Source organism: Coptis chinensis, chromosome 1 (assembly GCF_015680905.1).
Source record: "Coptis chinensis isolate HL-2020 chromosome 1, ASM1568090v1, whole genome shotgun sequence".
NCBI lineage: Eukaryota > Viridiplantae > Streptophyta > Magnoliopsida > Ranunculales > Ranunculaceae > Coptis > Coptis chinensis.
In genome coordinates this window covers 8957482-8970770 of record NC_141456.1, presented here as the reverse complement: position 1 = coordinate 8970770, position 13289 = coordinate 8957482, and the positions used below count along the sequence as shown (strand labels likewise).

At 36.3% G+C, this 13289-nt stretch overlaps 2 protein-coding genes across 2 annotated transcripts; one reads left to right on the top strand and one right to left on the bottom strand.

Moving 5' to 3' along the window:
• Positions 1-5376: 5376 nt before the first annotated feature.
• Positions 5377-8950, top strand: SCPL25 (serine carboxypeptidase-like 25). The gene is made up of 8 exons (XM_086589352.1): positions 5377-5786; positions 6649-6852; positions 7093-7268; positions 7432-7713; positions 7839-7969; positions 8138-8233; positions 8319-8424; positions 8570-8950. The coding sequence occupies exons 1-8, from the start codon at positions 5522-5524 to the stop codon at positions 8711-8713; spliced, it is 1404 nt and encodes a 467-aa protein (XP_086445478.1). The 5' UTR covers positions 5377-5521; the 3' UTR covers positions 8714-8950.
• A 3295-nt stretch (positions 8951-12245) lies between these two features.
• On the bottom strand, positions 12246-12830 carry LOC147521910 (uncharacterized). The gene has a single exon (XM_086566708.1). It carries the CDS (start codon positions 12828-12830, stop codon positions 12246-12248), a length of 585 nt encoding a protein of 194 aa, XP_086422834.1.
• Between the last annotated feature and the right edge of the window lie 459 nt (positions 12831-13289).

Here is a 13289-nt window from a genome sequence, read left to right as displayed (position 1 = left end):
ATGACCCATCAACAAAAAGTGTTCACCCAATTGTTATTGCCCATGGATCATCTTCATCCATGCTATCTTATGGTTCTTGTAATCTTAAAAACTTTTCTTCTTCGATTGCCCAATTCGCATCACATGGAAAATCTGCTAATACGTGACTTTTCTCTGAGGATATGTTCCGATATTCGATACCGAACTCATTAATTAACATTGACCATTTTGACATCCTTCCTAATTTCGCAATCTTTGCTAGTGTATGTTGTAGTGGGAAATTTGTCATGACAATCATTGAATGTGAGTGAAAATAAAGTTTCAACCTTTGAGTTGAGAACAATAGTGCTAAAACATATTTTTCGAGTTTCAAATATCTTGTTTTTGCATCTTAGAAACATACCGGTCTTTCAACTCCATTTTCCATTTTAACTAATACCGAACTTATGGCAAAGTCCAATACAACTAAATATAAAAACAGGTTCTCACATTCGTTCAGTTTTGTTAGCGTTAGGATTTTTTGTAAATACTTCTTCAATTCTGAAAATGCTTCCACACATTTTTCGTTCCAAAAGAACTTTGTATTCTTTTTTAACATTTTGAATATTGTCTTACATCTATCCAAAGTTCTCGAGATGAACCTGTTGAGAGATGTAATCCTCTTACAGTCAGTCTTTAGATTTGTTTTCTTGTTGTTGGTGACGACATTTGCTGAAGTGCTCGTATTTGATCTGGATTAGCATCGATACCTCTTTTCGTGACTATATATACTAAGAACTTTTCTGAACTTACTTTGAATATTGTGCATTTATCTGGATTGAGTTTCATGTTGAACTCGTTGAATATTTTGAATACTATATCGAGGTCATTCACATGATCATTTGTTTTTTTTTGGATTTTATGACTATATCGTCGATGTAAATGTCAACAATCCTTTTTATTAACTTTCATTCTGACCATCTTTTCCACCAATCTTTGATAAGTTACACCAGTATTTTTCAAACCAAAAGACATCATTATAAAGCAATATAAACCTCCTTTTATGACAAACGTTGTTTTTAGTTGATCTATAAATGTCATTGGAATTTGGAAATAACCTGACTACCCATCACAGAAATTGAGTAACTTATAACCAGTTGTTCTATTAACCAACACATCAATTATTGGCATTGGATAATAGTCATTTGGCCATTCGTTGTTTACATTAGTGAAATCCACGAATCCTGACTTTTCCATTCTTCTTTGGCGCAACGACGATGTTTGCCACCCATTCTGAATACCCCACCTCTTTTATGATTCCATTATCAAGCATTTTTTGTATTTCTTCTTGTACTGTTTTCTCATACACCAATCTTATCTTTTTGTGTTTATGAGGAACTAGGTTTGCATTTGTTCTCATATTTAGCTTATGAGAACATATGGTGGGATTGATGCCAGGAAGATCAGACATCAACCATGTGAGGACATCTTTGTTACCTTTTAAGAAAATTATCAATTATTCCTTTATTTTGAACTTAGTTATGTTCCGATGAACATGAAACAATCTTCATTCTCCTTTCCAATATTGACTCTTTCCACTTCTTCTATTCTTTTATTTATGAATGTTTCTTTTTCTTTCTTCATATCAATTCCAATGTGAACCTTAACTGCTCTTGGTTTTATTTAGTATCGGTCTCGGCAGCTAAAGATTCTATTAGTTACTATTTGCTACTTTCTAAAACGCCCCCAGTGTTTTTTTGTTTCTCCTTCATCATTTTCTTTATTGTGACGAAATTGCATTTTTTTTATTTTGATTGATCTCATCTTATCTCATGTAAACTATATGTAGTTAGGAATTGAATGACTTGGTAGAAAGTACTTGGTACTACTCTCATATCATGAATTCACTTTCTACCAAATATGACATTATAATCAGACTCATGATGTTTGATGACTATGAATTTAGTCGTCACTTTTTGTGGTCTTTCTTTAACTGGCAACTTGGTTTCTCCTACTAGTTTTGTGGAACTCCCATTAAAACCATATAAATTGAATTGAGGTGATTTTAAATGAGTTTCATCTAAACCAATACCAATAATAAAAACCTTCCAAAACAATATATTTACTAAACTACCACAATCTACTAGAATTTTATGAACATTGTATCCAGATATCCTTAATTGTGATTAATAAATCATTGTCATGGGGTAACATTACCTTTGAAAGATCATCATGAATGAACATGATTGCACCAAAGATGCTAGTCGATACCAGAACAGGGTTTACTGGTATTGGTTCTATGTTGATCTCAAGAATTTTTTTTACACTCGAAAATTTTCTTATTATATCCCTTATAATCTTTTTCTGAGGTATCACACCCTTGTAAATCATATTGATGACTCAAATAGGCTTTTCATTTATTGTTGTAGTGATCTTAGGCCTAGCATCGGCTTTGAATTCTTTGAGTTTCCCTTCATGCATCAATCTGTCAATCTCCCGAAGTAACTATAAACATCTGTTTGTCTCATGATTTTTTATTTTGTGATATTGACAGTAGGGTTTGTCCTCCATTTCTTTTGGAGTGAACATTGGATGTCTGAAGTAAGCCTCTTTCTCGACTCTCCGCAATATGTCTTCAGTAGTTGTATTGATGGCCACATAATTTTTTGGATCTAATTATTCTTTTAGTGACTTCTCATTTCTCTTTTTCTGTGGAGGTTGGTTATCTGTTCTTGAATATGCCTAATTAGGTTTTTTCTTTTTTGGTCTTAAATATTCTCAATTATCAACTATATCTTGAACTTCCTTCTATTTTTAGGATGATTATGATACTTGCAACACTGTTTGAATTGTTGTTGCCAAAATTCCTTCCTCAACTTGGATGTTTTTTTGCTTTTATCGTATAACTCCTGAAAGTTTTTTAGCTCTTTTTGAAGTAAATACCTGTGCATGTTCGATGCTGGGATAAGATCTGTTTGGAATGCCATAATTGTCGTCATCTCGGCTTCGTCCAATTTTTCAATTTATTGAGTTTCTGCTTTAAAACGAGCTAAAAAAAATACTTAAGCGATTAATGTTTTCTCTGTTTCAACTTAAACAACACCGATACCTATTTGGGCTTTACCCTTTGATGTCGATAATTTGTAATAAATTTGTCTTTTATCTCTCTGAAACATTAAATTGTCCCTTATTGCAAAGAGCATAACCATTTCAATGTTTCCCCTTTTAGACTGGATGAAAATTACTTACATAGTAATGAATCCAGATATTCAGTTCCTTGGTAAACCGAGAACTGATGCCGATATCCAAACAAATGATCCATGGGATCCGATGCTCCGTCATATTGACTATGTTATGGATTTTTGAATTTGGGAGGAAGAGGCATCATCTCGATATTTTTTTTAAGTGGACTTATACTAACATCATCAACTAGCTTTATTTTCGATCCAGATGTTTTCTCAAGCAATTGATCTCCAAATTGCTTCTGCATTGTTTCCTCAATCATCGCTTTAGTGATTTGCTTTGGTGTACTGTTGGAATTCCTTGAGTTTCTTGCACTATTCCTTCCCTTGTCAATATAGTTTCTTACTAATGACTTCTTTTAACAATTGGAGAGATAGAATTGGATTCTTCCTCATTCTTGTTGTTTCTTATTTTCATTGGCTTTCTTCATTTCCTCCCTCTCTTTTGCTAACAACTTGTTTTGCTTTTCCACTTAATTTAATCTTCTTATCAAAACTTGAAAAGAAACTTCTTCCTCTTCTTGTATATCTTCAATTACTTCACCATGTTCTTCCATTTTTCTACTTTCAGATATTCGTGTTACTCTTGGTTTGTGAATGATTTTCTTCATTTAATTTATCACGTTCTTGCTATTTGTATTGTTCTTTGGAGGCATATTGATGATTGGGTTTAAAGGAAAAATCCTCAAAAACTTAGTTGAACAATATGATTCGATCTTTATCAATGTTTGTACAACATAGAATAATAAATGTTCTTGATGCATGGACAACGCCAATGTAGTGATCAATAAATTAAAGATCGCTCGAAATAATGGTGATTTAAGATGAAGGAAAGTAAAGGGTTTTATTGATCATCAATATATGGTGGTTACAGAATTGCTCTCGTTTCTCTCTGATTACAAAAAAATGTAAGTAGGAAAAAAATCTCTCTCTCTCTCTCTTATTTTTATAGTCCTCTCTCGTTTTTTTTATAGTCTTTCATTTTCAATTGGATTCCAATTATTTGTTGACGCGTATAAACGAAATTGTGTGTTGAAATATCAGTTGGTACGATATTTGGCCATACACACATTATGAAGCTAAGCGAAACCAAAAGAAGCTTCATCATGATCATCATCACCTTGTCCACCCCCATGCTATTCTTTGAAATCAATTGCAATACCCCGCGTGCACGAAAAGACAATATCATCTCCACTTCAATTAATTTTAATAAATTCTCTTTTCCAAAACAAATAATGATCTTATTAATGTCACTAATATTAATGATAATAATTGTCTTTGCCAACTCTTATTAAAAGTATCATCGGGATTATCGAAAAAAAAAAAAAAATTAAAAGTACCATCGCCAAACCCCCGACCCGATAGTTACGAGTCTTACGACCATCAACGAAAATATAAGTACGACAAGTATGCTTGTCTAGGAAAATGTTAACCCAACAACGTAATATTCAAACTTAAACCCTCATGAAGAATACGATATACACCGACCAACTGATCTAGTCCGTCGAGTCTTTGCTACCATTTAAATTGTTTACTGTAAAATGAATCTGAAAATAGTAAGAACTATACTGAATATGAACAGAGTAATTTTATTTCACAGTACAACACCCATAGACGATAACGCAATGCGGCAATGGCAGATGCAATAAAAATTATTCACTGTCAGGGTATGATCTTCTCGACTTGTACATCAATATGAAAGTGTAATGGGAGCTACGAGCAACAAGTTATTAGTTATTATTATCATAATTTTTTTTTTCTAACCGGAGTCAGGGCCAGCTTATGGGCACCTTGACTAATCCCGGGGCCTGCTAATCATACTATGTGAAATGTTCTGCACAAAAAGTACAATAGAATTCAGCACGACCTGATTAATCCTAATAGTTAAGTAATTAGATGGTAAAAAAAATCAAAAAATAATAGAATAGGATGTTGGGACTTGGGAGGACTTGACTATCTTGTGAAGTAGGAGCCAAAAAAAGAAGAGAAAAATAGGAAATATAAATGATAAATGAGAAAAAAAATAAAATGGATAAGATGGGAGGGATGATAGAATGAAAAGATGGTCAAAAGGTCTTGTACATAACTACAAGAGCAATTAATGGAGGATTCAAGGGGACTGTTTTATGGGCGTGCGCTACCATGTGACCCCTTTTCATTTGTAACACAAGTTATACACTTATACACAGCCAAAACTATTTCCTCTCTCCTATTTATTTCATCGAAATAAACACATATATCCCACTGCAAATATAAGACCTTGCAGCAGATACTACTATCACATCTTCAGTCTTCTTCTTTCCTTCTTCGTGGTCATTATCATGGCCAAAAGGGAAATCTATGTTCATTTCATGGTTTTTGTCTTTTCTGTTGTGATTGTGAGTGCAAGTGATCAGGAAGGAGGAGTTAACAGTGAAGAAGAAGCTGATAGGATATCAGCACTTCCAGGGCAACCAAAGGTCACTTTTGATCAGTTTTCTGGCTATGTCACTGTAAGTGAGTTGGGAGAAAGAGCACTGTTTTATTGGCTTACTGAGGCAGTTCATGACCCATTGTCCAAACCTTTGGTTATATGGCTCAATGGAGGTCAGTCACTCTTATGTATCTGTTTATATCTTGTTGTGTTGTAATTTTCCTATGATATATATATATATATTTTTTAAGGAGTTAACTAGTATTATCCCCCTACTAGATGAACCAATTAGGATTTCCCCCTTCCTAGATGGGGAAATTAGATTCTCCTCCCTAAGTACACACAAAAAAAGTTAACTTGGATTGACCCTTTTTTTGTGTGTATTTAGTAGGGAAATCCTAATTGGCTCATCTAGTTGGGGGTAATATTGGTTAACCCTTTTTTTTATTTATGTTTTGTGGTTTTATTTGGTGTCAAGGAAGTATTTTAGTAGTTTGTTCTAGCTTTGTTGATTGCAAGAGTAGTACATACTGGGTAGTGCATAGTTATGTTCTTTTGCGTAGAAATGGATGAAAAAAGTTTATGGTGGTTCATGTAGTAGACATGATGATAAATATACAAGACAATGATGAAGATGCAAAGAACATGTTAGTTAAGCTATTCTCTCTCTTTTTCACTCTCTTGCATTTAAGTATTACATACATTAAGGAACTACAGGAATTGAATGTGGGAATTGAGACAGCAAAGAAATTGAATGTGAGAAAGCAACACAAAGCAGTAATCATTTATGAAGCTGCAGCCATTTCCCACTTGTTCTCGGCCTATACTGTAGTTAATTTATTTTTTTAAAACTACAATTAATTTAAATGCTGGAAAGGAGAATTAGTATTGCCTGGACTTTTAGCCTTTTAGATATATACACCACCATAATACGGCCTACATGATGTATAGAAGAATAAAGTGCTACTTGATACTTCTAATAAAATGAGCTTACCATTTGCTAAGGTCGCAATATATTGAAATTTTGTTTTACAGGACCCGGTTGTTCTTCCATTGCATATGGTGCATCAGAGGAAATAGGCCCATTCAGGATAAACAAAACTGGGTCAAGTTTATACCTCAACAAGTTCTCCTGGAATGCTAATGCTAACCTTCTCTTCCTCGAAGCACCGGCGGGTGTTGGATTTTCTTACACCAACAGGTCCTCCGATCTCTTCAGTACTGGTGATCAGCGCACTGGTATGGCCCTAATTACTGAAAAAATGTAACAATATTTGTTATTTCGCTGTGGACCAATTGTGATGTTAATGTTGGACTTGGTTTAGTAACCAAAAAGCCCGTATTATTGGGTTTAAGGCTTTTTCTGTTCATAGGTTCGAATTGTGAGCTAGTGGGCTTACATATTCGATGGGCCTGATAAACACTCACCATATTTTGCAAAGCCAGGACAAATCTAATTTTGAGGTTGAACCGTTTCAGCTAAAGACTCCTTGGAGTTTATAAAACGATGGATGGAGCGCTTCCCACGTTACAAACGCCGAGAAGTGTACTTAACTGGTGAGAGCTACGCCGGGCATTATGTTCCTCAGTTGGCCAGGAAAATTATGGCACACAACAGAATTGCCAAGCCAAACATAAACCTTAAAGGAATAATGGTAAGCGTTCATAACTTTGTCGCCTGTGGGCTCATATCCAACCAAAGTTAACTTGGATGCAATGGGCCAACTGGATCACCTTCAGTTAACTTGGGCATTTTAATATACTGTAATTTGTCATTTGATGTAAGCTAGCTAACACTTGGATTAAAATGGTATTTAGGTTGGTAATGCAGTGACCGATAACTATTACGACAACCTCGGCACAGTGACATACTGGTGGAGCCATGCCATGATATCTGACAGAACCTACAAAAAACTCCTAAGCACATGTGATTTTCGACAACAGAAGAACTCTGATAACTGTGAATCGTTATATTCGTATGCAATGGATCAAGAATTTGGAAACATTGATCAATACAACATATATGCATTACCCTGCAATAGGTCGGGTGGAAGCAGAAGTAGCCGTCAACACATGCATTTACCTCATCGACCTCGTCCGGTACGGTTTCAAAGTTTAGATCATTAATCCACTTCACTTATATAAGAATATTTATGCACACTTACACTCAGATACTTCACAAAAATTTCATGGTGCTAAATATTCTGTACATTTTCTTTCTCCAGATTATCAGGCAATATTCAGGATATGATCCTTGTACAGAAAAATATGCTGAGATTTACTATAATAGGCCAGATGTACAGAAAGCTCTCCATGCCAACAAGACTAGGATTCCATATAATTGGACAGCATGCAGGTGCCTTCTTTTTAACTTATGATTGAAACTTTTTTTTTCTTAGCTAAGATATCAAGAATATGATATCAGTATATAACTATATATATAGATAAGAATTATCAGATTCTGTAAAATAACTTTAAGAAGTCCCTGATAAAGTTATTAATTTGATTTTACTGCTGTACACAGTGAGACTCTTAACAGAAATTGGAATGATACCGCAATATCAGTTCTTCCCATTTACAAAGAAATGATTGCTGCCGGTTTAAGAATTTGGGTGTTCAGGTTGATTTTCTTATTATTAATTTATTTCAACTACATTCTCTTTAGAATTAACTTATCCAGAAACTTATATAATTTTGTATTACAGTGGTGATGTTGATTCAGTGGTGCCAGTTACCGCCACTAGATATTCGCTGGCACAACTCAACTTACCAACCAAAATACCATGGTATCCATGGTATGTAAAGAAACAGGTTAGTGATTTTCGATATTGTTAAACATTGTTTTCCTATCCTTAACAAATTATATAAAAAGTATCACCAACATTATCAAGTTATATATGTTTTTGTTTAACATTAATTATATATATTGTAATAGTTGTTTGTGGTTTTACTGAAGGTTGGAGGTTGGACAGAGGTTTATACAGGGCTCACATTTGCAACGGTTAGGGGTGCAGGCCATGAAGTTCCACTTTTCAAACCAAGAGAAGCGCTTCAGTTATTTAATTCATTTTTAAGTGGAAAGCCTCTACCAAAGTCCTAAAAAGGACTTTTCTTTGCATAAGCACTTCTATGTTTTAGAGAAATGTAGGTAAAGGAAATGTCACATTCTTACAAAGGAAAGCAAGATTTAAAGAAGATAGAGAAGGTTAATATATGGTACGGTGTACAAGGACAGGAAAACAAAAAATCAAGTGGAGAAGTGAACTCAACTGTAAACTTGCAAGGTTTGTGATTTGGATTTTTCATTGGAAAGAAAAACATTGATCTCCGTGTAAAAGCACACCACGTGTAGTTAATTAGTATCTCGTCACACAAAAATATAAATTTCGCCGCTGCCGGGGATCGAAGAAGCACACTACGTGTAGTTAATTAGTATTTCGTCACACGAAAATATAAATTTCGCCCCTCACACGAAAATATAAATTTCACAATACTTTTTTTTTTTTTTTTTTTTTTTGATAATACCATATATATTACTTATCCATCAAACCAGAATAGGGGTTAACTTGTCTTTCAAGATACACATAGGAAGCTAGTCCATTTGCTTATGGACAGCCCATTGTGCAAGCAAATGTGCCTCTCCATTAGATCTCCTAGAAATCCACTTAAACATGCAGAAAGCAAAATTAGAGGTTAACTTAACTACATAATCTCTCAAACTCTCAAACTTCCAAGAACATGTCTGGCTATTAAGAGCCTTAGTGACTTCTAAGCAGTCCCCTTCTATATACCGCTAGATCCACCCATGAAGCTTTGCAAGTCCTAGTGCCGCCGAGTGACCACCATCTCGCTTCTTTTCCAGACTTTGCTCGGAATCTCCTAATACACCTCCTACTACCTTTCCTTCTGAGTCCCAAGCTATAGTACCAGAACTGCTGCTTCTCCTGACATACCCTGAAAGGCAGCATCATATCTTATATTAATGCACTCATTAGGTATAATAGGGAACAATGAATCGAACTCAAAAAAATTATGATTTAAGTAGTTTTCAGAAGGGAAAGAGTTCTCATTCTGCTTTCTGGTAGTAGCAAAGCCCTTGTAGCAGTTGCATGCCTCCACCTCACTCCTTCTGAGAAGTCTTTCTCTATTAGGGAGCCTTTGTTCAAATTTGGCTTCGTTTCTAGTTTTCCAGATGTTGTATAGGATGTAACAAGCTTGAACTCCTACCTGAGCTATGTGTTGGCTCTTATTGTTGCTCCAACTTATGAATTTGGAGATCCAATCCTTAGTATTGTTCCTGCCCTGAATCTCCATTCTTAAGCCCAAGCTTGAAGTGAACCACAATTTTCTGGTCCAATCACATTCAAAAAGCAGATGGTTTTCTGCCTCCAAACTGGTATTGCATAGGGGGCAGGAAAAGTCCCCCTCCATCTTCCAAGAAGCCAACCTATCTCCCATAGGTAAGGCATTCATATAGGCTTTCCATAAGAACATCTGAATGTTGGCTGGTATTTTGGTTTTCCAAAGGAGCTTTACTGTTTTAGTATTAAAACTAGAGCTCTGTCCTTCACCACTATCTTTGGCTAGGTACTTGTATACAGATTTCACAGTCAGTCTCCCAGCCTTTTCTCCACTCCATTTCAGCCTATCCTTTCCCAGACCCAGAGGTATGATCATAATGTCTTTTATTCTTGCCACAAGGAAAGGCTAAAAGAAGCTTTGAAGCTTGGCCTCATCCCATCCAGTTCTATCCTCCAGAAAAAGGTCAGCCACATGAAGGCTTTCTAGTCTGGGGTCCTCCACCCCTAACTCTCTCTCCAGTGCGGGGTTTTCCATTCTGAGATCACCCAAGGGTCATCTAAAATAGAGGTATTGTTACCACTATGAATACCCCAGACTATCCCTCCACTTATGAGATTGAAAGTATTATGGATTCCTTTCCAAAAGTAGGAGGCATTCGTGAGGTTTCGGACATCTCCTATCCGGTTTTACTATAGATACTAGCAAGAGTTTTTGTCCAAACCGATTTCGAATATCAGTAGCGACTTTCCATGGGAGCTTGGCTAGCATTGCTACATTTATATCCCTCATCTTTTTAAACCCCAACCCTCCTTTCGGGTTTGGGTTTACATAACTTGTCCCACCCAATGGTATGAACCTTTGTTAGAATTTTCAGCACCATGCGGAAAAACTCTGCATGCTTTATCTATCTTGTTGCAAGTAGACATGGGAAGCATATAGGTAGACATAGCATAGAGAGGAGTAGCTTGTACCCGCAGATTGGATCGGGGTAGCCGCTTCCGGCTGTGAAAGGACTTTAGCCTTCCAACCTTTTATTTTCTTATGGATCTTATCTACTAAAAATCAAAGTCCCACCTTTTTTTTTTTATAGCATGATGGGTATACCCGGTGTATTTGTCTTTTGGATCAAAAGCCTCATTTTCCAAAACTTCTTTAGCTTTATTTTATTTGAAACTTGATGTTTTCTGCTGAAAAAAAATGCTAGATTTGTCAAAATTTATCGGTGACTGAAGGCGGCACAATAGTCTTGGAGGATATCTTTAAGATGCCCCCCATCCCAAGATTTCCTCTCGTAAGCAGGATCAGGTCATCGCAGATATGAGAAGATGGGATATGGGAGGAGAAGCCCTCCGGATCTTAATCCCATGGACTTTCTCCTTAGCTTTCGGCTTTTGCAATCATCCTAGAAAGGGCCTCCGGACATGATGATAAATAGATATGGTGATAGGGGATCCCCCTCGTGCGATGAGTCCCCTTCGGGGATTATCTTATTGAGAGGACTCCCATTAAGAAACACTTGAAAAGAAACAGCGGATATGCATTGTTTTATAAGATTCCTCCACTTCTGACTAAAACCCAGTTTATCAAATATGGTGTCCACCAGGGACCACTCCACTCTATCATAGGCTTTTGCCATATCCATCTTCAGCGCTACCCAGCCATGTTTTTTATCTTTCATGTTTTTCATGTGATGGAAAAGCTCACAAGCTAACCCAGTGTTATCTCCTATATTTCTACCTTTGATGAAAGCCCCTTGGAAGGGAGAGATAATTTTATTTAAATGTTGCTTGAGTCTATTGGCAAGGATTTTAGAGATCACTTTGTAACAAAAGTTACAGAGACTTATAGGCCTAAATTGTGCCCCAGCCACTGGGTTATTTATCTTAGGGATGAGAGTAATATAAGTTTCATTAAAAACAGGGTTCAGCTCCCCCTTATGGAAGAAATCCTTCACAAAAGCCACAATACTATTTCCCACAATTTCCCAAGTATTTTAGTAAAAACACCCTTGGAACCCATCTGGCCCAGGGGCCTTTAGGCTTCCCATCTTATTAACAACTCTCCTAATATCTTCAGAAGATGGGATGGCAGTAAGCATCTCATTTTCCTTTTCCGTGATACAAGGAGTGAACAGATTGAGAATACTATCATTTTGATGGGGTTGGTCTGATTTGAAAAGAGCTTGGAAGTAGGAGTTAATGTTATCCCCCACTTCAGCTCTCTTCCTTCACTCCATCCCCCCCTCTGCTGACCTCTCAATCTTTGTTTTTCCTTCTTCTGAAAATGGTGGAGAGATGGAAAAACTTCGTATTTTTTCCCCCATCCTTCAACTAGTGAATAGTTGATTTCTGTTTCCAGAAACTTTCCTCCTTAACCAACCATTCAAGCAGCTCAGATTTAAGTCCTTTTGCTCTCTCATAGTTGGCTAGGGAGAAAGGTTTTGTTAGGACCTCTTCCAGCTCCTTGTTCACTTTTTTCAGATTTGTAAAGATGTTACCAAACACCTTCTTATTCCATATAGTAAGATGTTGTTGTGTCAACTTGTGTTTTAGGATCACACTAATGTCAGGCAAATCATGATAAATAGAATTCCAGGCAGTTTCAATAACAGGCATGCATGCATTATCAGTAAACCACATATTGGAAAATCGAAAGGGTTTTTCATGTGTGGTTCTATTTTCCTCATTTTCTCTGAGATTTATCATAATAGACAGATGATCTGAGCTAGCATTAACCACATTGTTCACATGTATGTTAGGAAAAAGGACCACCCAGGCATCAGTAGCCAGAGCTCTATCAAGTCTCTCTAGGATATGACTGTTGGGGGCTCTGTTATTGCTCCAAGTATACATAGGTCTTTTAAATCCTAGGTCAATCAGCCCAAGGTCATTTATCAACCCATTGAACTCTACCATACTGTTATTAAACATGCTTCTTCCCCCAATTTTCTCATTTAGCGAGGTAATGGCATTGAAGTCCCCAAACAGACACCAAGGTCATGGGATCAGGGTTGCCACATCCCTAAGTTCAGCCCAGACCCGATGTCTATTGCATGCAATAGGTTCCCCATATACAAAAGAGAAAAACCAGGTTTCAGTGCAAAAAAAATTATTTAGTTTACCTGTCACTTGATTCCTAGTAGCTCCCAAAATTTCAGGTCCACCCCTTCCTTCCATAGTCTAATGCTGCAAGCCCCCACCCGACCCATTTCTTTGGAACACAAAAACAACCCCTATACTTGACCATTCTACTAATACCTTTCATCTTATCTACACCAACTTTCGTTTCAGACAGACATATGATATTAGGATCAAACTTCCCTATTAAGTCCTTTAGATTTTGAATTGCCGCGGAGGAACCTATTCCTCGGCAAT